The following is a 26,831-nucleotide window of genomic DNA, read 5'->3' as shown; positions in this document are numbered from 1 at the left end:
AGGTTAAAGAAAGGTTAGGACATTGGTTCTCTTTTGATTTTGGACGAGCCAAAAATTTTGTATATACTAGTATAGGTACCTATGACCATAACAAGATATGGAATACATTTTTTTTTTTAAATATTTATAGCTCTGTCAGGTAGCTTCATACATGGCAGATGAAGAGAGCTGCTTGATTTGACCGTTCCGAGGAAGAATCACACAGCATGTAATAATTAAATATGCTATTTGGAGGCAGCACCTGCCTGGATATTTTTATGGTTGGCTAACTGGGTCAAACTATGAAATTGAGAAATAGACTCCATACTAGTTTCAGAAAAATCTAAAGTGCATAAACCGGATTGAAAAAAACCTTATTTAACATTATTTACTTGAACTTTAATGAATAAACAGCCAGTGTTATTGATCACCTTAAATGGAGCCTGGTGTAACATTCATCAACAATACATTTTAAAAATCTATTCCTTCAGACCCTATTCTTAGATTACACAATAATCTTGTTCTTCTCAGAAACTGCTGATGGAGAAACAACTAGCAACTAATTATCATGGAGTAACAACTGGCAAGGTACTCAAACACTTCACTCAGACATCTAACGTAATTTTATTCCTCAAAACGCTGTTAGTTGAGCACGTAAATCATAGCCTACGTGAAACGAAAAATCCTAAATTAGACATGGGAGAAATTAATGTCACAAGTTAGGTAATCATTTATGTTTACGAGTTGCCTGGTGTCTGTTCTAAAAGAGAGTGAAGAATGAGAAGGACTTCTCCAAACGTTGAAGAACTCGGTTAATCTTTAAAATAAATCTCGTGATTGCGTGATAAATAACTCATTAAACTGCCCGAGGATGAACCAGGCAGAAAAGGGAGCAGCAATATTGACATGCGCAGATTAGAAGCGGTTATTGGCACTGAATAGGACGGACTACTGCTTTATTTATTTATTTATTTATTTATTTATTTATTCATTGCATTATGCCCTGCGTTGTGCAGCATAAATGTAAAACTATTAACTTAGGGTACATATAGGCTAGGCCTAGTTAGCCAACAGAAAACTTGGCCTTGTATTTGGGTTTCTGAACACCACTACTATTTATTGTTGTTGTCATGTAGTTTCCGTCAATAATTTTGGTAATAATAATCATTATTATAATCATAGCCGCTATATATTATGTTGGTCCAACAAAGATACGTACCCATCTTTGTGTTGCAGAGTTTCCATCACTCTTATCTGTTCTGGCCGAGATGTGCCTCTTTCTTCGTTCACGCTGGCTTCTTTCGCAAGACATTAACTTCATATCTGAAGATTTCCGAGTTTGTTCGGAGTGCTCTTCAACAGTGTTATTCTCTATAGAGTCTACAGCTATATACTGTATCTCCATAATGTCACTGAAAACCAAATGCCAATCTCAGATCGCAGGATGTTTACTTCATTGGCAAGAAAATACATTTAAAAAAATCAACACCGTGCATTGTACATCGTGTTGCCATAACTTGTACCGATCTGATTCGATTGTTATGGTTACTGGACTTGATGTGTTAAATCGGGCCGAAATGTGCCATTATTTTACTATTGAACAACTCAGGTAGATTGATATGTCAACCTGAGTTATTATTACACTGCTATTGGCACAAGGAATGCCACCAACAGTAACAGCTAAGTTGGTTTAAACACCATAAGGGAACGGAGAATATGACAAGGGATACACATTTGTATTTGCCAACACAAATAAAAATGCGTTTGCAGCAGGCATAATGCAGTAGAAAACAATAAACAGCAAATAGCATTTTAAAAAACTAACGTTATTTCCAAAATATCATGACTGAAGTTACAAATATTATCGGGACCGCTAAAACATTGCTAAATACTATTCTTGTAGCCATGTGATCCGTCTTAGATAGCCCTCATTCAAAAGATAAACAAGAGTACTAATAATTCAAAAAAAATCAGCTTGTTTCGTGAAACCTATTTTCAATTTCTTTTTTCCTACCAAACTAGTTATGCTGTGGTTACGCGTGGATTCTTCCCATTTGCTAAAAACGTTTACCTCCCGTTACCAAGAAACGACTATTTACATGTTTTTGGGAATCGTAGTGCCAAAGATATGCCTTACTCAATGTAGTGCATTGTGTTTACGCGTAAATTAAACTACATATCCCACAAACCAATCTTTTCCGGTCTCTTTAAATCCTGTCCGGAAACAAACTAGCACATGACTAAATAAGACTGTACAACAGTAGCCTGGCTGGTTTATTGTTGCTGGTTAGTAATATAATAATCCGCAAAAGCGACTTTAAAATAATCGTTTTTACATTGTTTAGATCGATAAAATATTGTTGTAATGACGCTTAATAAAATGAGGATGTGCAGCTTGGTTGTGATGCTTATTTCGAGTCTATGCATCGGGGTTTTCGGAAGCAAATACTCCAAAGAATTGAATGAGCCCAAACCTTCCGGGAAGAGCCCAGTGGAATTCAGAATTGCGAAATTGAATCAAGTTTGGGAAAAAGCGATTAGGGTAAGTAAAAAACATCTGGTTGCATTCGGGCTATACTGTACGTAGCCAGCTACGTAGTGAACTAGCATAAATCGGGGTTTGCTTTTAGCCTTTTTATCTAGCTAAGAGAGATCAAGCCAGCAAACTTGACATTGACATTGACAGATGCACTGCTTGTATCTTTGCCGTGCGTAGTTGGCGATGTTGCTAAATTCGATACAATCTGTTTCTTGCTAGCTGGTGTTTCATTCTGTACGTTTCAGAAGTAACGTTGATCTTTCCTGCCATCTGGATGCTGCATATGAGTGATGGTCGATGTGAGGATTCTTGTTTCTGTGTGAAGCGCTTAGAGAGATAAAATGCTTTCTATGAATGACATCCATCCTTGCGAGTTTCAGAATTGTAAAGAAGTGATTAACTTATAATAGAAGTTTAAAATAGCTAAATATAGCAGTTTGTCAAGTACATTGGGATATCGATTTGGATTAATCACTTGCAGTAGCTGGGCTGCTATTCGCAAATTAGTTTACAACTATATCAAGATACCATTCCACATTTCCTGTATTTTGACTGCAACAATGTGCATGTTGTATGTAGCCTATGTCATTGCGGTTTGCTAGTAAACGACCGTCATGGATAAATGGATAACATTGACAATTGTTCTGAAACTTCCAGTTAACACCAGCTGAGATTATAAAATTGTTGCTTTTGACACTTCCTATTGGTCATAGCTGGTCTGTGGCTTGTCAAAGTTGGTCTTTAGCTGGTCAAAGCTGGTTGATTAAACTGGTGGTCAAACTGGTAGACTAGCTGACTATATAGGCTTGACAATGGGTGAACAGCTGGTCAGTGAGCTAAAAGTGTCAAAACTACAGCTTGACCACTTTAGGTTGGTTTAAGCTGGAATTAATTTCCAGCAGGGAATGACACTGCATTTCCAGCCAGCCTGCAAAAACTCACTAATTCTCCCAGACCCGAAGGAGGTGCCAATGCAGGCCCAGAATAGCAGGTGCTGGCACTCCTGACACTTTCTGGAGAAACGTGGCCTAGTTCCCCTCATACTTATGCAGTGTCAGCAGAAAGCGTGCTACTCCTCCGTATTTTTTTTTTAGGCCAGAGTGTTTTACGCAATGTCAACAGAATGGCCCAGCAGAGTGCTGTGGGAGGGACCAGTAGGTGTGAGTGTGAGAGTGGGAGGGGCCAGTGTGGGAGGCGTCTGTAGGTGTGAGTGTGGGAGGGGCCAGTAGGCATGAGTGTGGGAGGGGCGAGTCAGTGTGAGTGTGGGAGGGGTCTGTAAGTGTGAGTATGGGAGGGGCTGGTAGCTGTGAGCGCTGGCACTGCGGCCGACCGCAGCCTGACTCCGCCCTGACTCCGCCCTGTCACCCCGTCGCCCCGCCCGCTCCAGATGCAGCTGCCGCCGGTCAGGCAGTCGGAGCTGCACAGCGACCTGAAGATCCTGGAGAAGGACGAGCTGCAGTGGAAGAAGCTGAAGGCCGAGGGCCTGGACGAAGATGGAGAGAAGGAGGCCGCGCTGAGGCGCAGATTCAACGGTAAAGAGGGGGGGGGGGCGTATCGTCATGGCGATACCCCCTGTGACCTCACTTCCTGCACAGCGTAACTGCTGTGTGTTGCACAAGACTGGCGTAACAGTCTGATCAAGAACTCAGTTACTGTACAGGGCACGCCCTTGGGCAGCAGCTGTTTTGGGAACTGATGTCACAATTAGATTTCTACAGACGGTGACCCCGGGAAGGACACGGCTGTCGTGTCCTATATATGCTATTTCACCTCAGTTCCCTCGTATGCTTCCAACAGGACTACAGTGTCAGACGTCTGTTAAAAAACCATGCAAATCATTCGCAAAAAAGGGGGGCCTTCTGAGTAAACAAAATGAAAAATATTTGTTATGTCGCAGGGTGACTGAGGGGTTCCATGTGGAATCAGTGTTCCCCTTACACCAGAAAATAAAAAAGCCAGTTTTTTTTATAAATGACAAATTTGACAAGGACTCTGGCTCTCCCATTATACTACACTGCCACCCTGAACAACCCTCACAGGCCCGTCAGGTCACCATGAGACTTCCTCGGTGACAACCAATCAATCAAGGTGACAGGACACTGCAGCTAATATAAAGGAAAGATAATAAATACGTTGAGCCACCTTTCAGTTTGCATGGGGATCAATGTGTGTGTGTGTGTGTGTGTTTGTGCGCGGCCGGGGTGACCTCTTACAGCATTCAGTGGACTTTAAGTCAATTGATCTGTCAGAGTCAATCAGTCCCGTCACATCGAGTTCCTCAGTCCCTTCTGACTGAGTCACTGAGCCCTTTTAGATCAGGCCTGTGTAATCTTATCAGGAAAGGGCCGGTTTGGGTGCAAGTCTTCATTTCACCCCAGCACTACGACACCTAACTAATGAACTAATCATGGCCTTCAATCAAGACCACGGTAAGCAATATAAGGTGCCTTAATGCTGGACAAAAATAAAAACCCACACCCACGCTGGCCCTTTTCAGATAAGATTGGACACCCCTGCTCTAGATCCATAAGTGCGTCCTTCTCTCAACTGCAAATAGAGGAAAAAGACAGAAACGAGCGCGTCATCCCTTCCTCTGTGTTTCTGGGAAGAGAAAAGATTTAAAAGATTTTTCTGAAAGTTGGTGTGGGTACCACTGGTAAAGGGCTCAACTCAAATGGTTCCCATTGCCTGTGTTTCTCCAGTGATTCTGGCCAAGTACGGAATGGATGGAAAGAAAGACACCAGGGGTCTGGAGAGCAATTCGCTGAAGGACCACGACGTGAACGAGGGGGACATGTTCGAGGACCCCAGGCTGGACAAGCTGTGGAACAAGGCGAGTAAAAGCCCTCGCTCCGCCTTTCGGACGAGACATCCGGGACCTGTGCTGGGGAGCGCCCTGCATTTTTGTTCATTAGCATCACTAAAGACCTTTAATGATCACAGGGGAACCTTCATAAAGTCTCCCTGAAGTCTGGTCTGATAGGGTGGCAAAGCCCTGGTCTAGAGCAGGGCTGCCCAGCCCTGTTCCTGGAGATCTACCATCCTGTAGGCTTTCACTCCAGCCCTAACAAAGCACACCTCATTCAACAGCTAGAGCTAGGATGCCCAGCCCTGTTCCTGGAGATCTACCATCCTGTAGGCTTTCACTCCAGCCCTAACAAAGCTCACTTTGAGGTTTTATTTTTGAGGTTGCTTCATTGTCTTGAGGCTATTTTGAGAATCACAGATTTTTCAAAAGAACACTCAGATATAGGTCAGGAATTAAGTGCTATGGTTGCATGTTTTTCCATGCGATATAAATTTGGAAGATGCAGAATTGATACCGTATAAAATAAGATCATCAGGGCATTACTGAATCTTCTGGTTCATCTAGTCCAACAACTATGATATAATTTATATAATTTTCTAATGTGGATGTTGCAGATGTGAGATTGGGCAAGGTGACTGTTAAATCTCACGAAAAAGAGGGAGGGTTTGGAGAAGACTGGTTCCTCTTGAGCTGTTACTTCGCTTCGCAGGCCAAGAGCTCCGGAAAGTTCTCTGAGGAGGAGCTGCTGAGCCTGAAGAGGGAGTTCCAGCATCACAAGGACAAGCTCCAGGAGTACAACATCATGATGGACACGGTCAGCCGGACAGAAGGTGACCGCTTTTCACCCCAACCGCCGCGCGCATGCGCGACCAGAGAACCGCGTTTTTAAAATTGGAGGACCGTTCAGGACCCCACCCCACCCCCACCCCCCCCCACCTTCCTGTAAAATCCCCAGGTTTAGTCCATCACTCACACAGCAGTATTTGATCACCTTTGTCACAGAAATCCGTTTTTTTTAAGGGTCTCATTGACTCTAGTGCACTACGGAAATGCTGCATAACCGTAAAGGTTGCCGTGGCAACGTGTGCGTTCTGAAGAGGGTATGGTGTCTCTTTCCCGCCTTCTCATCTTTTCCCCTTACGAAAGGCTCGCTTTGGGATATATCCTGGTTCTTTGTGGAAATGTCAGGTGCCACAAAGACTCGCACACCCCCCCCTCACGTACAAACTAAATGCCAGCAGCACTGTTTACATGCTCAGTCCCCAATATAACCCACTGCAGACTCCACCACGTTTGATACCAAACTTTTCCCCCCCCCTTCACCCTCATTGTGAAATTCAATGCATTTAACAGCACAACCTGTTCCTCTCATGTTCCTCTTCTGTTTTTACAGAATTCAGGTGTCGCCTGGTTACATTTCTCTTTACGCCGTGACATTCTCTTATTATTTTTATGTCACTGTCGGAAAAAATGGAAAATGTAATCTGCATGCCTGTCAGAGACCCTGCTGCAATGTGCCTGACTCTCACAAGCAGGTCCCCGTCTAATACTTAAAAAAAAAAAAATTGAAACGTGGCCTTTGCAGGAAACTTCAAACCAGAGAAAACGTGAGCTCCATGCAAGGCCACCCCCCCTCCTCCTCCTCCTCCTCCTCCTCCTCCTCCTCCCCCCCCTCCCCTCTCCCGCTGGCTTTCTAACGCGTTCTGTCGTCTCTCCCCTCCCACGCCCCCCCCCCCCCCTCAGAAATCCACAAGAACGAGATTTCGCCCCTGCAGGGGGACAGCAAGGAGCACGCGCTGCACCGGAAGCACACGGAGCTGAAGGAGTCGATGCGGAGCCTGAACCAGGGTTTCGAGCGCCTGCGCAAGCTCAGCCACGAGGGCTTCAGCGCGGACAGCGGTGGGTAGGACTCCCGGTGACCACGCCCATTCCGATGGCCCCGCCCACCGCGATAGCCCTGCCCATCCTGGTGGCCACACCCCATCCCAATAGCCCCACCCACCCCTATAGCCCTGCCTATTCCGGTGACCCTGCCCCACTCAATAGTCCCGCCCATCCCAGTGACCACACCTCTCCCAATAGTTCCGCCCATCCTGGTGGTCCCGCCCCCTTCCTCTCCCAAATGCTTTGTGATTGGACACAGAGGGGTTACATGAAAACAATTTCTGGGCCGATTTTTCACAGACACAGATTAAGCTTAGTCCTGGACTAAATTTCAGTGCTGTATGGAGAATGTCTATTCCAAATAGAATTTAGTCTAGGAATAGGCTTAATCTGTGTCTGTGAAACTGGACCTTTCGCTTAAAAAAAAAAAAAAAAAACAACTTATTTCTCCACCATTTTTTAATGTGCTTATTTTAAATAATTGAGCTAGCAAGCTAATTATTTTTCTTCTTCCACTTGCAGAGTTTAAAGAGCCGAGAGTCATTGAATTGTGGGAAACGGCTCGGAGGGCCAACCTGAGCGATGATGAGCTCGAGTCTCTTAAGGTCAGTCAAGGTCTTGCTTTTAAAAATTCTAAAATGTTTTTTTTTCCAGCATTTTCTACTCTAAACCTCGGCCCATAACCGTCTAATTATCCAAAGCATGTGCGCACCTTGGCATTTGCGTTCTGTTTGTTTGCTCTTTCGCATTTTCGCAAAGATTAATCACAGCCAAAGATGCATGAGTCACAGGACGCATGCTGCCATTGGTGAATTGAGCAGAATCCTCAGCTCACAGGTGGAGCTGCAGTAACTGCACAGAGACCAGGTACCCAAGGGCCTGGCTTTACTACAGGGGCTCCACGGACCCCCGGGGGTCCTTTAAGGTACTGGAGGGGGTGTCTGCCCAACTGGCTTATGCAATCCCCCCCACCCCACCCCCCAGTAAGCAAAATCACATCAATCCCCCCTCCTCCCTAGTTCAGGATCGCAACCCCCCCCCTCCCACAGCCACACCCACACGCACCTCTCCCCAATTATTATAAAACCTTTTTTTTTTTTTTTTTTACCTCATGGGTCCCCTGGTTGCCTTTGAGCCTGGGTGGGGGGGTCGCTGGATTAAAACAGGTTGAAACCCCCTCCTGCCCCTGGGGTTTGAGGATCTGCAGGCCCGGGCGGTGTCACGAACAGTGGCTGTGTTTGGCGCCCCCTGCAGGAGGAGCTGAAACACTTTGAGACCAAGGTGGAGAAGCACCAGCACTACCAGGAGCAGCTGGACCTGTCCCATCAGAAGCTGAAGCACGTGGAGACGCTCGGGGACAAAGAGCACATCTACAGGACCAAGGAGAAGTACAACAGTCTGGCGGAGAAGACCAGGGAGATGGGCTACAAGGTGGGGCTCAGTGCTGCCAGCTGGCATCTTAAACCTGATCGCATTTAACTCCATCTGGGATTTTTACGGTTTACAGCTGCCCTTCCCTGAGACCAAGGGTCTGTATCACAAAGCAGGATTATGGATTTAGCAGTAAAACCCGGAACAGCTCTATCTACTAGTTTAGTAGATGTTTTTACATTACATCTAGTGATCCAGATTATATGAAATGCTACCATTCTAGCTTTATAAAAAATGTATCATTGTAGTTTTGACACTTACCATTCCTGGTGGTCACATGACTTTTGTTGATGAATACCTTTTTTTTTTTTTTTTTTAAATGATATTTCAGATGAAGAAACACATGCAGGACCTGACCAGTAAGATTTCACGCAACGCACGACATCACAACGAGCTCTGAAGAACCGGCCCAAACCGGTTCTGTGGACTGCTCCTCGTGGCCTGAGGAAATCGGGTTTCAACCGAACGTCTGAGCTCGTGATATTCTGGGTCCCGCGATTTAAACAACAAAAAAAAAAAAGAAGGAAAAGCTAAAGCTTTATAGTCTCCCATTAAGAAGTCAAATTTCGTACACATTTTTATCAGTATTGATTGCATTTGTATATTTGTAATTGAATTGACATTTATCTGAGAGCTAAACTACTGCACTGCCTGCTGTCGCCGATTCATGTACATACGTTACAACCATTTGAATCAGTCCCCCGAGCGATTAAGCCTGTGACCTTTTTCCTTTTGATCAAACTGCACCTCATTTGTATTTTTTTTTTTTTTTTGCGCAGTCGGGAATTAAGATGGATCTGCTGAGCAAAGAGCATCATTTCCCTCGCGCTGTAGAATGATGAGGGCAGGTTCTGTCCCGGGCCGCTCTCCCCAGGTTCAGCTGCGGTAACAGGGCCACTCGGGCCTTGAAAGCTCCAGTCTTTCATTCGTCTTCGGCAAAGATGTGAAGCCATCGCCATTTATTCAACCGGACCGCAGCACTCAGCCAAATCTCGCAGGCCAGGGATGGCTTTCGCATCGATGAAACTGAAACTTCCTAGATTATCGCTGTCACACACCAAATTAAGTCCGTTAATCTCGTGTGTAATTTGCACCGCTTGCAGCCTCGGAGTCGGCGAGCGTTGTCCGTTTTCAGCGACGTTAATTTTCGCTGATTAGGAGTGGACCCGAGCGTCAGTGAAAATGTGACATTTTGCAAACGGTGACCGTTTTCTCGCTGCGGTACGACTTCGCCGGGAGTGTCCAGTTTTCAAGTTTATATCTTGTTAAATTATGTATGACCATCCGGGCTTTTCAGTAATAAAACGTAATAACTATCCACGGGTGGTGTATTTGGACTCTTGTGTGCACTGCGGGCTCAATGCTATACTGAGAGTCTGATTAGAGCAGCGGTCTTCGTTCCCGGTCCTGGCGGGCCGCAGGGTCGGCTGGTTTTTGCTGTTACTCGGCCCTTAATTGATCGATTAAAGCGGTCGATTACACGGTTAGCTCGCCTCACCCGGTTTCTCACGGTCTAAATCGTGGGAAAACAAAAAAAACCAGCAGACCCTGGCTGTGGCCGACCAGAAGCAGGAATGAAGATCGTTGATCTAGATCAGAATTTTTACTTCATGCGCCCAAGTTTGAGTTTGCGCCGTAGATGTGCTGAACTGGGATTTGAGATGGTGCTGTGCCCCCTTACCCGCACACCAGTAACAGAGGGGGGTACAAAGCACACTGGGTGTGTGGTAGTTTTTTTTTTTGGGGGGGGGGGGGCAAGGGGACCCACAAATGCAAGCCTACAAGCACTGGCAGTGTCTTATTTATTGGAGGTACAAAGAACAGAGAAAATAATTCTTCTGGAAAAAAATAGCTTGCTTCCTGTTTTCATTTGAAATTATTCTATACATGTACAAATGTTGAAGCCAAACGCAGGATATTTACAGGAAGTCTGGAGGTGGCTAATCAAAGTTATTTTCTCCACATGCATGTGGATAAGGAAATATATATATATATATTATGCATTGGATTAACATGCGGTGCCATGACCAAGCAAGTCTACGTACGGAATATTCACAACTAATCTTAATAACAGCCCAGTTCATATCACAAGCATTCCCATGCTAAGTGGAAAAAAAATAAATAACATATAAATAGGTTTTGTACACTGAATAAAGGAAAACGACTATCTGGTAAAAATACAAATGTTGTGGTAAGGCATTTGCATAATGAAGTCCCACGGCGGCCTTATTTCTGATGCAACAGTGCCTCAACGAAGCGACATCGGCGGAAAGCGAGAGCTATTAAAGGGAGGCTTTGAACAGTGGGAGCGACCAACCGCCAACCGCCAACTGCCGTAAGATGGCCGCTCACACAGTCCCTCAACTGTAACATCTGACTCCATCAGCCCGAGACGTGTCAATGCCCATTCACGTACAGACGCTGTTAAAACACTTCCTACTGTGGCTAACCGCTCGATTTACTTTCTACTGTTACTGCTCTGTTCCGAACGGCTCTACGGATGTTTAGACTTCAGTCGCGGTGTGTGTGTGTGCGCACTGTAAGACTAATTACACGGAGGTATTTACATAAATTACAGTGAAGAGTTGTTTTGAAATCTTATTGTGTCAAAACTCGATGGCTGTGTAGAACAAAGCAAGAAAAAAGGTAGGTGAAACTATATTCCTGATGCAAAATGGGGTGTAAGGAAAGTCGAGTTATATGCACCATGTGAGCGTGACGAGGCCATTGTCAGGTGGTGACTCGGCCTATTTAATGCAGGCAGACTAGCAGGGGAGTCCTCAAACGTAGCATAGCAACATCGTGTCACATGATTGGCTACCCGGCTTTACAGAGACGAGCAAACATCGCTGGAACCAATGGGCTGAGCCCGGTGGCCGATGTCGCCAGGCAGCAATCGGAGCTGGGTGGGCGGAGTTTTCTGGAGATGGGCGGAGCAAGGCAGAAATCGCTTGGGGGGAAAAAAAAACTTGTGCTAATGCCTTCAGTTTCAGAGTCAAACCTCAGTGCACCCAAACGCAGAAATGGGCCTTCAGAGACGTCCCAGGACGGAGGGATGAAATCGCTTCGTTGGATTGCCATGTCGGTTTCTGGCAGGGAGAGACCGCGTCTCCATCCCCAGGACAGACGGACGGACGAACGGACAGCACGTGGTCTTTAGAAGACTCCGGGACGGCCACGCTTCTCTCATTTTGGGGGGTGTTCTGGTGGGGTGATGGTTTCGGGGTCACTGCTGCGCCCCCTTCCTCTTCTGCTCCAGCTCCTGCAGCCGATCCTCGCGCCCCTGTGCATGCTGGGTACCCACCCTGTGCGCCGTTTCCGTGGCCGCGATGTCGATCTGCGCGTACTTGGTGGAGCCCCCTCCTGGTGTCGGAAAAAAAAAAACAAAACAAACACCAACTCGAACAGCTTTTCCTTAAAACTCTTCTTTTCTTTTTTTTAACAGCCACAAGACCAAGCACATTCCATTACTAGCACGCAAGAGAGCAATTATGAAAGTCCTCAGTTCAAACCTGTGGGACTGCAGCTAGCGCCTAATGTATCTAATGACATACTGAAGGAAGGTATAATTAAAATCATTAATCTCTTATTAGTGTAAATTGTCCTTTATGTACCGTGAGCCCTGTGAGAAATGGCAGTTATTCTTTAAACGCTTAAAAACGAGCCTTCACCCCACCTTCACTACACCACCGGGGGACTGAGGCCAGGCAAAACCAATCAAACCAAGAGCAGGCATGAGGCAGGGAGAGCGAATTCAGAGCAGCTCTCCAACAGATCCGATTAAACTCCAGCTCAAAGCCGCTCACAGGTCTGTCATCATTATTGTTATGTGTCCAAATGGGGCTTAATTAACAGGACAGGAACTCAGTGAACAAAAGCCGAAATCTGCACGTCTAGAGGGGTGGAAATCTAGGCTGAGAGATGTTTTTACGTGACCCCACAACCCCTTGGCCAACGCCAGTATATCTCAGGCTTCAACCGGACATAGCCTGGCTGCGTCCTAGTCGGCTGGAAAACTTTCCCTTTCGAACCAAACGTAACGGCGTTTCGCCCACTTTTCGCTACTCAGATGTTCACTGGGAAGGCAGGGACACGGCTGGAAATGAGTAAATAAAGCAGAAAAACGAGAAAGAAGCGGGAAAGCGAGCCACCACCATCATCATCATCATCATTATCATCATCATCACCACCAGCACCAGCAGCAGTAGTAGCAGCAGCGGCGGCGGCGGGGGCAGCGGGAGCAGCAGCAAGCGTATTGTTGAAGAGGGTGTTCTTACTATGTCTACGGAGCTGAACGGTGTTACCTCTGACTCCCGATCCGGGCTCCTGCAGCTCCAGCTCCATGTAGTGGAGCTGCTTTTTGGAGGTGGGGCTGATGGGGATGTTCACGTAGATCACCCCGTCGCCACGCGTCCTGTCAGCGGCGCCCCCTGCTGGCGAGGCCTCCGGCGGGAACGTGAACACGCCCCCTGGAAGTGCAGTGTAATGGGTAAGGTGTTGGTCTTGTTACCTAAAGGTCACAGGTTCAATCCCCCGGTAGGACACTGCCCTTGTACCCTTGAACAAGGTACTTAACCTGCATTGCTTCAGTATATATTCAGCTATATAAATGGATTCATTGTAAATGCTATGTAAAAAAAAAAAGTTGTGTAAGTCGCTCTGGATAAGAGCGTCTGCTAAATGCCAGTAATGCAATGTAATGGAACGAATGAGATCCTGAAATGCCAGTGGTTTCCTCCCACCAGCAGCACGCGGGGGGGGCAGCTGAGGTCCTGAGTTTGGACGTTTAAGCTGCTCAGCTGCATTCCTGCAAGATCAGAAGGGTGCGCGCTTCTGCTGATCGAGTCCAAACGAGGGCCTGGATTCAATCAACGCTCGCCCTAAACTCTGACTCCTGAAAAGGGCCCATTTCTGTTCCCGTTCCCCAGCACGGCGCGGTCAACTCGGCCATCAGCGAAATTAACTCCCCAACCCCCCCTGTGAGTCCAGGCCTCAGTGTTCGGTTTATCTGAAAATAACCCCCCAGGGAAGGGCCCTTCCCTGAACACCGCCCGCTGAGCCGAGCTCCCCCACGAGGCTCAATAACACAGTGTTCTCTCGCGGCAGGTGAAGTTCCACACTTTCCCAGAAAAACCCCGGGGTTAGCCCGAAGACTACAGAGTTCTACTTTGGTGCGATCTGAAGAGAACATATCATCGATTCCCTTCTGGCCTGGCCTCAGAAAAGGGGACGATACTGTCCTGCTGTCAGTACAGAATTTTGGTCTATAGCCTGGGCTTTCAGCAGGGGGAGGGTGGACCCCTGGGGGTCATTGCAGGTACTGTAGGGGGTCCCCGTCCAGACATCATATGAAATGACAATCTATATAAAGATTTTTTTTTTTTTTAACATAACCCTTTTCAACTTGGTGATGGGGGTCCCCTGGATGCCTTTGAGTCTGGGTGGGGGGGTCCCCTGGATCAGCAAAGGTTGAAAACACCCGGTTTATAGAAAGATAAGATGAGAAAGCACTGGGCAGGGACCAACCGTATTCTCCAGCGCAGGGTTCGAATCTCCTTGGCGGGTCAGCAGTGAAAGCCATTGGTTCGTAGCTTCCCTTGGGATCTGGAGAGAGACAGAGAGAGAGAGAAAGAAAGAGAGAGAGAGAGAGAGAGAGAGAGAGTGAGACCACCATCAGCGAATCAATGGAGCGTGAGCCATTGTAGATCAAAGCACTGCCACCGTTCGCGTCGGGGCACAGCGCCTTGCTCGCGGAGGTCTTGAACTGGCATCCCCCTCGCCCCGGCTGTTGCATAACGGCTCATTCAGTAAGCGCGCTGTGTGGCAGGGGGAGGAGGCGGCCCCTTAAAATCAATAACGCCTCTTCTCACCTCGCGCTTCATCCCACCAACAAAGAGTCCAGCCAGCCGGAGTCTGGGGTATTTCCATTGTGCCATTAGGCCCCCCCCCCAGAGCTCTCTGCCGGGATGCCATTTCAGAGCAGACCTGCGCCTAACTGACGAGCTGCCAGCTGCTCCACCAATCATCACAGCCGCAAAGAGCGTACACGCACAGCACGACAGTCAAGCACACAAAGCACGCCAGTGCAGCGCTTCTCCGACATGCTCTAAGAGCACACTCAGGAGTCCGCTACCCACTTAATGACCCATCCGCCCCCCCCACACCCACACCCCCCCACCCCACCCCCCATCCCCCCCAACCCCCCACCCCCACACACCCCTCGCTTATTGAAATGCAGCCTGAAATTCGTTCAAACATGGAATAAATGCTTTTTGAACACGCGCCGATGCAAACACAGGCACAGTGTCGCTAGTGCACTGGAAGTCTCAGATGCGGGGTTCCGTTTGACTGGTTTGAGTGTCGACGTGCGACCTTTACAGCCAGCTCAACCCCGCCTAAGACTCACAGCTTTGGAACCAGAGACTGAGCTACACTGAGTCAGAACCAGAGACTGGGCTACACTGAGTCAGAACCAGAGACTGAGCTACACTGAGTCAGAACCAGAGACTGGGCTACACTGAGTCAGAACCAGAGACTGGGCTACACTGAGTCAGAACCAGAGACTGAGCTACACTGAGTCAGAACCAGAGACTGGGCTACACTGAGTCAGAACCAGAGACTGGGCTACACTGAGTCAGAACCAGAGACTGAGCTACATGAGTTCAGAACCAGAGACTGGGCTACACTGAGTCAGAACCAGAGACTGGGCTACACTGAGTCAGAACCAGAGACTGGGCTACACTGAGTCAGAACCAGAGACTGGGCTACACTGAGTCAGAACCAGAGACTGGGCTACACTGAGTCAGAACCAGAGACCAACGGCTCCCGGCCCGACCCGTTCTGCCAGAACTGGGTCAGGGTAAACGCCAAAACCAGGAGAGCTGTGGTCATGTGACGGCCCACGGTTTGAGCCCAACACTGACGGCAGAAGTTCGGTTCAGAGAAGAGAAGCGGTCGTGTGTCCAAAAAGGGTTCGTGGCGGAGAGGACTTGTGAACGAATCAAAATGTGTCACTGATGTCCTCTGTCACACATTTCAGTGGGGAAAAAAAAACCGCAGAGCCACTGACACGCTGGGTGTTGCGGCTATCCTGTGACTGGCAGCGCGCGCTGTGCTCTCAATCTGCCCAGTCTTTGCCTGAGGCCATGCCACCCTGTGCCTCTCATACGAATCTCCGGAGCCAGGCAGGTGCACGCAAGGTCTGCACTTGGATGGGAGTCCTTGAGGAAGTGAGGCTGTTGTAGTCCAGCAGAGACCCGCCCCTCCCTCACAGAAACCCAGGGCCCCAGAGCAGTGATGGGGACACCGCGGTTGTTAAGGAAACCACAGCACTTTTTGAAAGCGTAAAAACATTCCCCTGGTACATAATCTCCCCCTACATCTGATTGGCTACACATAATATCCCCCTACATCTGATTGGCTACACATAATCACCCTCTACATCTGATTGGGTACACATTCTATTGTATCCCTGCTCACTTTGGTACCACTGCGGAAGAGAACGGAGAGCTCTGTTGACCCACCCCGATTAAATAAAAGGTTTTTTTTTTTAAGTCTCACATAAGGACAAGGACACAGAAACTCTTCAGGCTTTTCAGAAGCCCTACAGTAATACGTGAACGGACTGAACAATTTCAAAATGACTCCTTTGGAGAGCGACACTGGCTCTAAGAGAGTGACCCCTGTTAATCTTCTGAGAGGGCGAACAGAAGTGAAGCCATTTCACTGCCACAATGCAAAATCAACATCATCAAAGGCTGTGTCACAGGTACAAGGATCAGAGAATGCCGTGGTTCGTGTATTGGAACCAGCGCGGAATTGCGGTTAAAGGCTCATCCTGGGTATGTAGGTTCACGCATTAGAACCAGAGTGCAATTTCAGGTCATGCATTGTGACCAAAGGCTCATTCATTCATTCATTCATTCATTCATTACGGACCTGAGCAGAGAGAGTTGTGGTTCATGCATTATGGCCGTAGAAGGAAACCAGTCCGTTCGTTTTTGACCAGCAGATTGTGCTCTTACCAGTGGCTGAAGTTTGCCGGTGGACTTTTGAGGTGCCGGTGCAGCCTGCCGGTGTGGCTCCTGCAGAGAAAGCACACGGTCACGCGCGGTCGCTCCAGGACAGGACGGTCTGAATTAGCTTCAGCTCTTTAGACGCAGTATTCTCAAGCCTCCCCAGAACCGAGCACCGTGCGCAAGAACATTGGACTCTGGACTTGAGAGTCACGGACGTAAATCACAGGTGAAGCACAGCAGTCATACCCTCAAGGCACTGACTGACCCGGTTCAGTTTATCTGATGCCCCAACCCAGGCACCCTTCAACAACTGGATTATTAGAATGTTTACCCTTGCAGGCATAACTTTTCAGAAAAGTGCTTCTCATTTGTGATGGTTGTGTACAATGCCAGGACAATCCAGTAATTTTGACTTGTCTTTTGTGTGTGTGTTCTGTTTTTTCTTTTTTACATTTGTTTAAATATTAAAAGAATAATTTTTGTATTTTAATATTAAATGCAGTTTCTGCATTTATTTTTGTATATGGGGGATTTTTGAGGTCATCATCTCAACTCTGAACTGAAGCCAAAGCCCCATGATGTTGAACAATTTACAATCCAGTCATTTAGCAGATCATTACAGCTAACTCTAAAGTAACTTAGAAAAAGTACATTTCACACAGTAAGTAAACACGGTAAGAGGAAGGGGACGAACCTGAGCAGAATGCACACAGCACACAACAACAATGTCCTGAAACGAAATCATAAACTTGGCAAGCTTTCCCCATGGAGGAATTCACTCTGGATTACAGTTATCAAGGCGGTAAAATGCCAAAACCTACTTTGAGGACCTCAGGGAAACTAGACCAAGGTGAAAGGACCTTATAAAGTAAGATTATAGGCACTGTAAATCTCATTGTGGGATTATACACAGTGTAGTGTAGATAGCGGCACCAGCAAAGCCAACTCAGTTCCAAAAAGAGTGACAGCATGTTGGCCTTTCTTCGAGCCCAGAGTGTTAAATGTGCAGATTTAAAAACCTTTCTTTGGCACGCGGCCAGTACTGTACACGGCCTTCAGCTTTGATTTACTGTGTCGTTCCCAAAGAGACCGTCGAAGCGGCCGAACGGTCGGGGTGATTTAAGTAATAAATGCCTAAGCAGGCTCTCCTGTAGAGATCAGCTCCACGCTGTGATTGGTCGCTTCCCCACCTGTTCCTCTCCGTCCGTCAGCCACCTTGACAGGCATTTAACCCTTTAAGTTATAAAATCACAAATATGTGAGTTCTAGAACACTGAGAGAGAGAAAAAAACATTCCATAAAACCTAAAGGAAGGGAATGGTCAGAATGGCTGAGCAGGGGGCGTGGCCATCCCAGCACTAAACTGTCCAATCACATCACCTCATCTCCGCCATTAAATCTTCGGCGCACTTATGCAGCCCCAAAAATGGCAGACATACACTACACTCCATCATGTACAGTAACAGCTAACAGGAGCAACAACAAACTACAAGACTCTTGCGCACTTCTTAAATGTATACACTGAACCAAAGAAATGATCAGAGGCTGTGAAACTAACGATGCCTTGTGACTGCTGTGCGAGACATATTCAATACAGCAGCCATACGGTGATGTCACACCCGCCCCCCCCCCCCCACCGCCCCCACCCGCCGCTCGTAACATGGAGTCATTTACCTTCTGCCTCGTACGGGACCCTCTGCTGCCCACGACTGCCCGTCAGCTCCAGGCTCCGCCCCCTCTCCTCTGTCTGGAAGATGCAGGTCACATGTCAGTAAGCAAGGAGGGCGGAGCCTCCGGTTCGATGAGTCACACTCGGGCCAAGGCCTCCATTACTAAGAGTGACCGACCGCCTCATTTCAGCCAAGACCTTTCACAGCAGCCTGGAGCGGCCAGAGCTAGCTAACAAATGTGTGTGCGTGTGTGTGCGTGTGAGGGCAAGGCTGTGTGTGTGAGTAAGGGTGTGTGTGTGTGTGTGTGTGTGTGCGTGTGTGTGTGTGCGTGTGAGGGCAAGGCTGTGTGTGTGTGGGTAAGGGTGTGTGTGTGTGTGTGTGTGTGTGCGTGTGAGGGCAAGGCTGTGTGTGTGTGTGGGTAAGGGTGTGTGTGTGTGAGGGCAAGGCTGTGTGTGTGTGTGTGTGTGCGTGTGAAGGCAAGGCTGTGTGTGTGTGTGTGTGGGTAAGGGTGTGTGTGTGTGTGTGTGTGCGTGTGAGGGCAAGGCTGTGTGTGTGTGTGTGGGTAAGGGTGTGTGTGTGTGTGATGCTGAAGAAAAGAACAGCAGGAAGCAGGAGGCGCAGGCTGGAATAATAAGACCTTATTATGTCTGATGAACAGAGACAGTCTGAGGTAAATGTGTTAGAACAGCCTCTCTGCTTGGCTGTGGAGACACTGCAATCTTTCACACCATTGCGTCCTTCATCCAGTCCGTTTGCACAATTTCACAAGCACACAACACACAACACAAATACAATTCAAACATGAAACACAAATACACAACACAATCACACAACACACAACCCAAACGCGCAACACAAACACACATCGCAAACACGTCCTCATCCGCACAACTTCTCCAGCTGCTCTACCTTTCCTCGTCTCTGTCTCGCTCTCATCACGGGCTCAAAGCTGATAAACGACCGCGGCGGCGGGAAGGGAGATGCCCGCGTGTAGCCAGGGTAACGGGATTAGCTGGGCACGCCGCGGAGGGGGGGGGGGGGGGAGCCTACCTCTGGGGTCTTTTCCCCGCCGAATCCTTCCATGATTTCGTACGCCACGCCCGATTTCCCTCCGTCCTCTTTTCTCTTGGGTTTCCTGTCTGAGGGGAAACAAATTGGTACATGAGGGCTGTGGCCTGAACAAGGGGGTCACAGAGACAGGGAACTGAAAGCAGGTCTGAGTGCTGGACAGCACAGACAGTGCACATGGTCCATTATCACAGATGGGTATTTACAGCTGGCTTCTACAGGGACGTCCCAGGTAACTGTGCTTGCAGCCGTCTGGCTATGAGTCCATTTTCCAAACTGTAGATGGGACAGGCGTCATTAACCCCATGACGGGCGGGGCAATCACATGCAGCCAACACATAGCTCCACCAATTACCAATCATTTCAGTTTGGTCTGTACTGCAAAGCTCTGTGATTGGTCCAAAATGTATCACCACCACTCAGCCTCTACCATAGCACACGGCTTAGGCTCAGCAGTGACAGACAGTGAGAGGCCTTGGACTGTAAAATCACATCATAAACACTTATTTTCAACATGTGAATGTGTGTGTGTGTGTGTGTGTGTGTGAGTGTGTGAGTGTGTGAGAATGTTTGTGCGTGAATGTGTGTGTTTATGTGTTTGTGTGTTTGTGCTTGTCTCTCCAAACGAGAAAACTCCAAGGAGATGCGCTGGGATGGAACAGATTCAGCGTGATGAATGCAGAGCATGCCGAGGCAGCTGGCGGTGTGATGTCTTCCCACAATCCCCGTGTGAAGTTAAGACCGTTACTCAGCGAGGCGTGACAGAGGACGCTGGCATTAAAGGAAGGGGCAGGACACGGTGGCAGCTGTACGGCACACTCCCCAACGCATCGGCGCATTTTTCATGCAAAGCACCGCAGTCATCTTTAAAACATCTGCACACGGCTACACATTACACGTCAGATCGACCGGCACTAATGGAAGCGTTTCTCGTTATCGTGAAATATGAAATTTCATTGGAATGTGTTTGTGTTTTGGTGGAAGATGGTGATAGTGGGGGGGGGGGGGGCCTCTCCTCTTCCCCTTGAAACAGCTTCTTTCTTCCCTGACCTTCAGGTGCAATTGAAAAATCAATGCGACGTGTGAGGGACCGGGAGACGGACCCGGAGACGGAGACGGAGACGGAGAGGAGATCAGAGAGAGAGGTGGAAATGAAGAGGGTGCAGAGGGATTGATTTTTTTATATTAAAGTCTGGGAAAAGGATGGATGTCCAGGAGGAACAGGAGGCAGCCAGGGGGAGGCGGGTTTCGGGAGACGAGGAGCAGGATGAGAAAGGAGAGAAGGCGGGGCAGGTGGGAGGAGGGGCTCTCTTACCATCTTCTGTTGCCGAGCGACCACTGACCTCCTGGCACACGCGACCTGGGTCAGGGGGGGAGCCGCACCGCTCCGTACCGGTCTTCGGGGGGGTGGACCCGTCCCCTCTGTGAGGCAGCGGGCCGTTCCCGGGAGGAGGGCTGACACTGTTTGGGACGTCCCGCAGGACAGCTGTGGGCAGGGCCACTGTTTTCGTCTCTGAGAGCGCCCGCCAGTTTGCCCCTCCCCTGCTCTCGTTCCCCTGGGGGGAAACCCCCCTGTCCTCCAGCCCAGCCGGGGTGCCCCAGGACCTCCTGGAGGAGGGTGGTCCGGCCCGCAGCCCACACCGAAACGCAGTCGTCATGGTTTCATAAACACTCCACCCGCCCCTTTTCCTGCCGTGGCTTCCGGTCGTGCGAGGCTGTCCATAGAACCCCAGGAACAGGCCCAGAGGGTTCTGCTGCCCCTGCAGGAGGTTCCTCTGGAGCGGCTCTCTCCCATTGGTCCTCCGTGACATCTCCCTTGGTCCGTTTCCATGGAGACGGTTGGCAGCAGCAGACGGATCTCCGTGGACGATGTCCTCCGCGTTCCGCAGGTCTTCTGCTCCGCTCCCTGGCCCGCACCGACACTGCTGCTCCTCCTCCTCACCACCTGCGGTTTCCACACACTCTACCAGACAAGTGCACTCTCCACAGGGCCTGCCTCAAACAGCACGGCTTCGCTACAGCACGCAAAACCGTACTCACCCCGGTCTACTGCACACTCCTGCACTTTAACAGATACTGAGACACGGAAGCTGCTTTAATGTGCTAGATGCAGGACAAATTCAAGGTGTATGCCAAAACCTAGACCAGCCTACAGAGAGGCCTACAGACCAGTCTACAGACATAGAACCCTACAGACTGGTCTACAGACACAGGAGCCTACAAACCGGTCTACACACACAGAAGAACACAGACCGGTCTACAGACACAGAAGAACACATACCGGTCTACACACACAGAAGAACACAGACCGGTCTACAGACACAGAAGAACACAGACCGGTCTACAGACACAGAAGAATACAGACCGGTCTACAGACACAGAAGCCTACAGACAGGGCTGAGTAATTCTGGTGTGGACATATAAAAAAGCAAACACACGTAGCCCAAGCTCACCCTACAGGAAGCAAACATGATGAGCTTTAACACCTTGAGCTCACTGACACATCTCATCAGTATTTTGTGCTTGGCTGAAACTCAAAGGCGAATACATTAGGCCGGTGATTCACTTGATGGATTTTCTCAGAAAAAATTCCATACCTCAAAACGGGGGGGAATAAGTGAAAGTTAGTACCTCGTGAAGGGTGAACGAGGGTCAGAGACAAACTTTCTTTCCTGACACGTGGTCTTCAAGTTGTGATTCGCAAATATTCGCAAATACACCTCTCTGGGGATAAATGGGTGGGAGAGACATGTTGTGCTCCAGAATCCTGTAAAGGTGCTCCATGTAAGCACATCACCCATCAGTCATAGTTTGCTTTAGTAACACCATAATAAATGACGTGTAGCCTGTGATTATCTAGCCTCATCAGTGAAGAATTGACAGACATGACATGATGTCACCCATTTTTGAACAACAATCCCGCCCTTTCCTTGACGTTGGCATCGAGAATGAGCGAGCTTCTAAACGGTGAATCCACACTGCTATTGGTCCAAGTTCTGGTGCTGTACACTGCCCACCGATTCGCTGGTCAGCTCCACGCTGACCCGCCTCCATGGCTACACCGGTCCTGCGGCCCCAATTCCAGGGGTCCCGTATTCATAAAGAATCAGAGAACAGGAGCGCTGATCTAGATCTCCTTTCAGCACGTGATAGATACCAGTAGGATGCAGAATGGAGAAACCTGAGCTTGTCCTCAGGGATGCTTTATGAATATCGGATTACATGTACAACACTTCTGGCTCTGCGGGGGGACCAAACTCAGGAAGATAAGTACCCCCGGGACAAGGAGGGAATTCTTTCATTTCAGAGATGAGGCAACAGCCATTAAGGAGGGCAGGCAAGCGGGCTCTCTGCGGACCGGGACGCCCGCAGTCCGATCTCTCCCGGGAAAAACGAGGAGTCCGCCAAATAAACGAATCATAATTGAAGAGGAACGCACTTGCACTCTGAGATTCATCCACAGTTTGTGCACGCTCAGCAGCAGGACGGCCAGGGTAGCTTACGCTATTAACACACGGATCCAGTGTGTGGACGAGCCCCTCGGCTAGCCACCAACACCGAACCGCGCCAGTCCCGACCGCGGCTGGCAGCCTTGCAGGGGAGCGCGCGATTGGCCGTACCATTAGTCAGAGGGAGTGTGTGATTGGCTGTAGCATTGCTCAGAGGGAGTGTGTGATTGGCCGTAGCCAGTATATTATCAACATGTAAAACATAAAGCTGAAAATAAAACGTTTTAGTATTCTTTTATTCAAAATATTTTAAAAAATACATACCTGGTATTGCTGGCATGCCTAAGACTCCTGCATGTGTGGGCACTGTCCCCTGTGTTACAGACAGAGAATGAAAACACTGATTAGCAAAGCAGACATACATAATATAACAACTAGACTCTCATATTGCTCTTCAAAATCCCCATAACAGAGCTGTAGGACTTCATTAAAACAGACACACCGCAAACAGAACCTTTCAGAGCCAAATGTGTCATCACTTACGGCTGGATGCGTTTCAGTCAGAACTGATTTGGAATACCATTTCTTTATTCATGCCGATTTAAACGTGTCGAGCTCAAACACCGAAGCTACAGTCTGATGTCGCAGTGCGGTGCAAAACTCCATTATCTCAAAAGCGCACCTAAATCGCACCTCTGCGTTTTCCATAATTCCACAGGCACCAGAGGGAACTGCGCAGAGCTGTGATGAGGCTCGTCTTATTAAATTATCAAACGCTCCATTTGCAGTAGCATTCTCGCGGTGGCTTTCTCACACGCACCGCATAGACGGGGCAAGACTGAATACAGAACAGGTCCGTTTAAACTGGGTTTTTTTTCAGAATTCTAGAACTCAGTGTTCTAGAACTCCGTTGCTTTCAGTCACCAGCAGTGATTGTGACATCAGCATTAGAATGTTCAGCTTAGAACATTCTAATCACATTATCTGTGATCTCACGCCTTAAAAGGTTAAAAGCAGCTGTGGGCAGTCTAATCTAGCAATCTTCCTTCGCTGTGCTTTGACTGCCTCAGTCTCAAAATGAAAAGGACATTCAGGATATGGACAATGCTCTCTTCAACAGAAAATTAATTGCGCTCTTTTTACCTGTAAGTTAAAAACAGCTGTGCATATATCCAAACCTTTCAGTGCGTACGTTCACAAAAGATCCACGCTCAGAATTATCAACTGCCAAACAACAAAGCTGCTCAACTACGGTAATTTTAGAGTTTCCGTAAAATAGTGCGGTTAATTTGAGGTCATTTTGAGTACTACGATAAAAGCCCATTAACACAACCTAACACTGGCAAATTGGCCTTATTCAGAGAACATGGAATTAACAAACGCATTAAGGTTCTGAGTCTTGTCCATTAACAATGTGGCAACCAGTCACGTCCCCAATGGCTTTGCACACAAGCCATCCTGCTGTCCTGTGACCATGTTCTCTATGAAAAAAAACCGGTAGAATACTGAGACACCGATCAATTCAACAATGACATTAGTGATTTTAGAGGAAACAAACAAGCTCTCGTTCACCATGCAGACAGACCCAATAGCCTCACGTTCGTGCACTACAAATGGAGGGAAGAGGACGAATGAACAGAGGAGGAAGAGATGTGAGGAAGGAAAAAGGTTAATATAAATCAGAGAAGAGGGTATAGATCTTATGGCCTAGAGGCCAGCTGTTAAATATTAAGTTATGATGTTGAACAGAGGGAGGGAATCTCCGGCATAAATCCATGTTAAGTCTCCAACACCACATCTCTTACCTCCGCAAAGTATTGTTTCTTTGCTGAGCACCACTGCTCATGGGTAATGTAGTTTAGGTTAAATGAGTGATTGCACTAGATGGAGGAGGGAAAAAAATGTATTTTTAAGAAAAAAAACAAAAAGATATCCAGTTAAACAACACAGAGTTTTGATAAGGACGATGACACACAAACATTCTTTAGGAAGAAAAAAATACCACAAAGAAGAACATGAGTAAAAAAAAAAAGCAATAGTATTTGAATAAGAAAAAAAACATCCTTCTTCTTCACAATTCCCTCAAATCAGCATCTGCTCTACTGAAGTGGCAATCTGAGAGAACTTCTATCCTCTGGATTCTACAGAGGTTCAAATAATTAACCTTTAATCAACAACAGAAGCAGCATTAGAATATGCAAATAATGCACGCCACACACACCTGCTGCCATACAGTAGCAGGAGGCTAACGGCTGCACACCACCAACGTGAGGGAGGCTACGGCCAATGGCGAGCTCGGCCAGAAACGCCGACAGCTGACCACGTTTGCCACCTCCCGCCACAGGGGGCGCCATCCTCCAGTGCTCACGTAGCAAGCGGCACACACACACACCATTCTGCTCACACCCAAAGTCTGTCTGCCGAGGATTACGCGCACTTCACACCGCACCGCTTTCACCGGGCCGCCCTGGCCAATCAGCACGGCCGGGCCTTCGGAGCGACCCCCAGAGGTCCCGGGATTTAAGGCTCAAAACCCGCAAAAATCCCTCCATCCCCGCAGCACACAGAGAGAGAGAGAGAAGAGAGAGAGAGGGAGAGAGAGGGAGGGAGAGAGGCTGCTGGTCCGTTCGCGTAAATGGGAGCATCTTTCTCTCTTTCTCTCTGTGACAGGGCACATTCACTCCAGAGCGGATTCCGCACAGCACACCATCTGCCACCTCGTGCCACACCTCCTGCGGAGACTTCAGAAATCAGGAAGACTTCAAAGTCAAATTAAACATGAATCATAAAATCATAAATGTGTTTTATGTTTGTCAACAGCCAGGCTTCAGCAGGGGGTCTCAGCTCTCATTCACACAGCACGAGAGCCTCAGCTGACAGCATCACCTGCGCCCCTGAAAATTCAAGCCAACCCCAGTGATGGCTCAGGTAAGGTTTCCATGGACACTGCAGCCCTCTGGAAGCCATGACGACCTCACACCTCAGCTGGGAGACCGTCCAATCCCATCGCGAGAGGGCAAGGACCGAGAGAACCCATAAAACTGGATGACCGCAGTTATTAGCAGTAATAAATCTTGCAGTAATAGTGAGAATAATAACAGCTTTTTGATGACTTCGGAGTGCTTCAGAATGAAGGGAAGCACCAAGGTGTGATGGGCCGCTTCACTTCCTGTTCACTCCAGTTCAACATCCTGTGCACAGTCCAACAATGGGCGTGCGTCAGAAAGCAGAGGGCCAGCACAGGGACGTTAAGAGCGTGTATGATAAACGCTGCCCGGGGGCCCAATTAGACGCAAACGTGACGCGACCGCAGCGCTGAAGACTAACGAGTGGGTGTCCCGGGACCTGACAGCCAGGTCGGGGCGAGAGAGCACTGTGGGGGGGGCGGGCATGCGTCTTAATGTGACTTCCCCCCCCCGGGCTTTAATTGCTGGGGACAGGGTGAGGCGTTTGCCACTTTTGTAAGCGCTCCACTGAGACAGCAGAACAGCTCAGCGCCGCCACCCCAGATGCGGCGACGTTTTACTGTGAGGAAACGGTCGTGGAGAAGACGCCGTAGACGCCGCAGATGGGCTGCCCCCCCCCCCCCTCGCGGGTCCGCGCGCGGTAAGACCGCATGCAGCCATGGCCTCCACTGCACGAGTCACGCTCGCAGTCGATTGAGTCACGCTCACAGTCGATCGGCCACCAGGAACGCAAGACTCATCATGGAGTTTTTTTTACATTTTTTAAGAGTCAGAACAGTTGCCCTCCCCACCCCCACACTGTTCACATCTAATAAAGACAGGTGAGGAACACAAAAGATCACTTTAGAAAAGGCCAAATAAAAAAAGAGACTGTCTCTTGTTTATATATCTAAGAAGAACATTCATTTCGTGTTCGTTTGGTTAAATCAGTAAGGATGACAGATTGCTCTCTCACGCAGCGCGATCTCCCCAAAGCAAAACCGGAGTCTGTTTCTGGAATTAGACTCGGGTGAAGCGA

The 26,831-nt window shown here is 48.3% G+C and overlaps 2 protein-coding genes across 6 annotated transcripts in view; one reads left to right on the top strand and one right to left on the bottom strand.

Annotated features, from left to right (window-relative positions):
• The first annotated feature begins 2,205 nt into the window (after positions 1-2,205).
• Positions 2,206-9,960, top strand: lrpap1 (low density lipoprotein receptor-related protein associated protein 1). The gene is made up of 8 exons (XM_064334558.1): positions 2,206-2,521; positions 3,906-4,050; positions 5,221-5,351; positions 6,037-6,157; positions 7,071-7,226; positions 7,734-7,816; positions 8,466-8,642; positions 8,974-9,960. Exons 1-8 carry the CDS (start codon positions 2,345-2,347, stop codon positions 9,040-9,042), a joined length of 1,059 nt encoding a protein of 352 aa, XP_064190628.1. The 5' UTR covers positions 2,206-2,344; the 3' UTR covers positions 9,043-9,960.
• Positions 9,961-10,430: 470 nt separating this feature from the next.
• Positions 10,431-26,831, bottom strand: part of LOC135254426 (protein Dok-7-like) — a 35,539-nt gene continuing 19,138 nt past the window's right edge. For 2 of the 5 annotated variants that reach the window (XM_064334553.1, XM_064334554.1), the window contains exons 8-15: positions 23,172-23,220; positions 20,714-21,343; positions 19,381-19,469; positions 18,335-18,407; positions 16,667-16,726; positions 14,169-14,246; positions 12,920-13,111; positions 10,431-12,005 (exon numbers count right to left, since the gene is read on the bottom strand). In XM_064334553.1, the coding sequence (XP_064190623.1) occupies positions 11,869-12,005; positions 12,920-13,111; positions 14,169-14,246; positions 16,667-16,726; positions 18,335-18,407; positions 19,381-19,469; positions 20,714-21,343; positions 23,172-23,220 (1,308 nt within the window). In that variant the 3' untranslated portion in view covers positions 10,431-11,868. The remainder of the gene's footprint in view (positions 12,006-12,919; positions 13,112-14,168; positions 14,247-16,666; positions 16,727-18,334; positions 18,408-19,380; positions 19,470-20,713; positions 21,344-23,171; positions 23,221-26,831) is intronic. The other 3 variants (XM_064334555.1, XM_064334557.1, XM_064334556.1) reach the window with 2 other exon arrangements.

Source organism: Anguilla rostrata, chromosome 5 (genome assembly GCF_018555375.3).
Source record: "Anguilla rostrata isolate EN2019 chromosome 5, ASM1855537v3, whole genome shotgun sequence".
Lineage (NCBI taxonomy): Eukaryota > Metazoa > Chordata > Actinopteri > Anguilliformes > Anguillidae > Anguilla > Anguilla rostrata.
The sequence above is the reverse complement of the archived record's forward strand: the minus strand, read 5'-3'. Positions and strand labels throughout refer to the sequence as shown.

Coding starts and splice junctions, on each gene's coding strand:
- lrpap1 (XM_064334558.1), top strand. CDS start 2,345: ATGACGCTTAATAAAATGAGGATGTGCAGCTTGGTTGTGATGCTTATT. Junction 7,817..8,465: donor ATGAGCTCGAGTCTCTTAAG/GTCAGTCAAGGT, acceptor CGCCCCCTGCAG/GAGGAGCTGAAACACTTTGA. Junction 8,643..8,973: donor CCAGGGAGATGGGCTACAAG/GTGGGGCTCAGT, acceptor ATGATATTTCAG/ATGAAGAAACACATGCAGGA.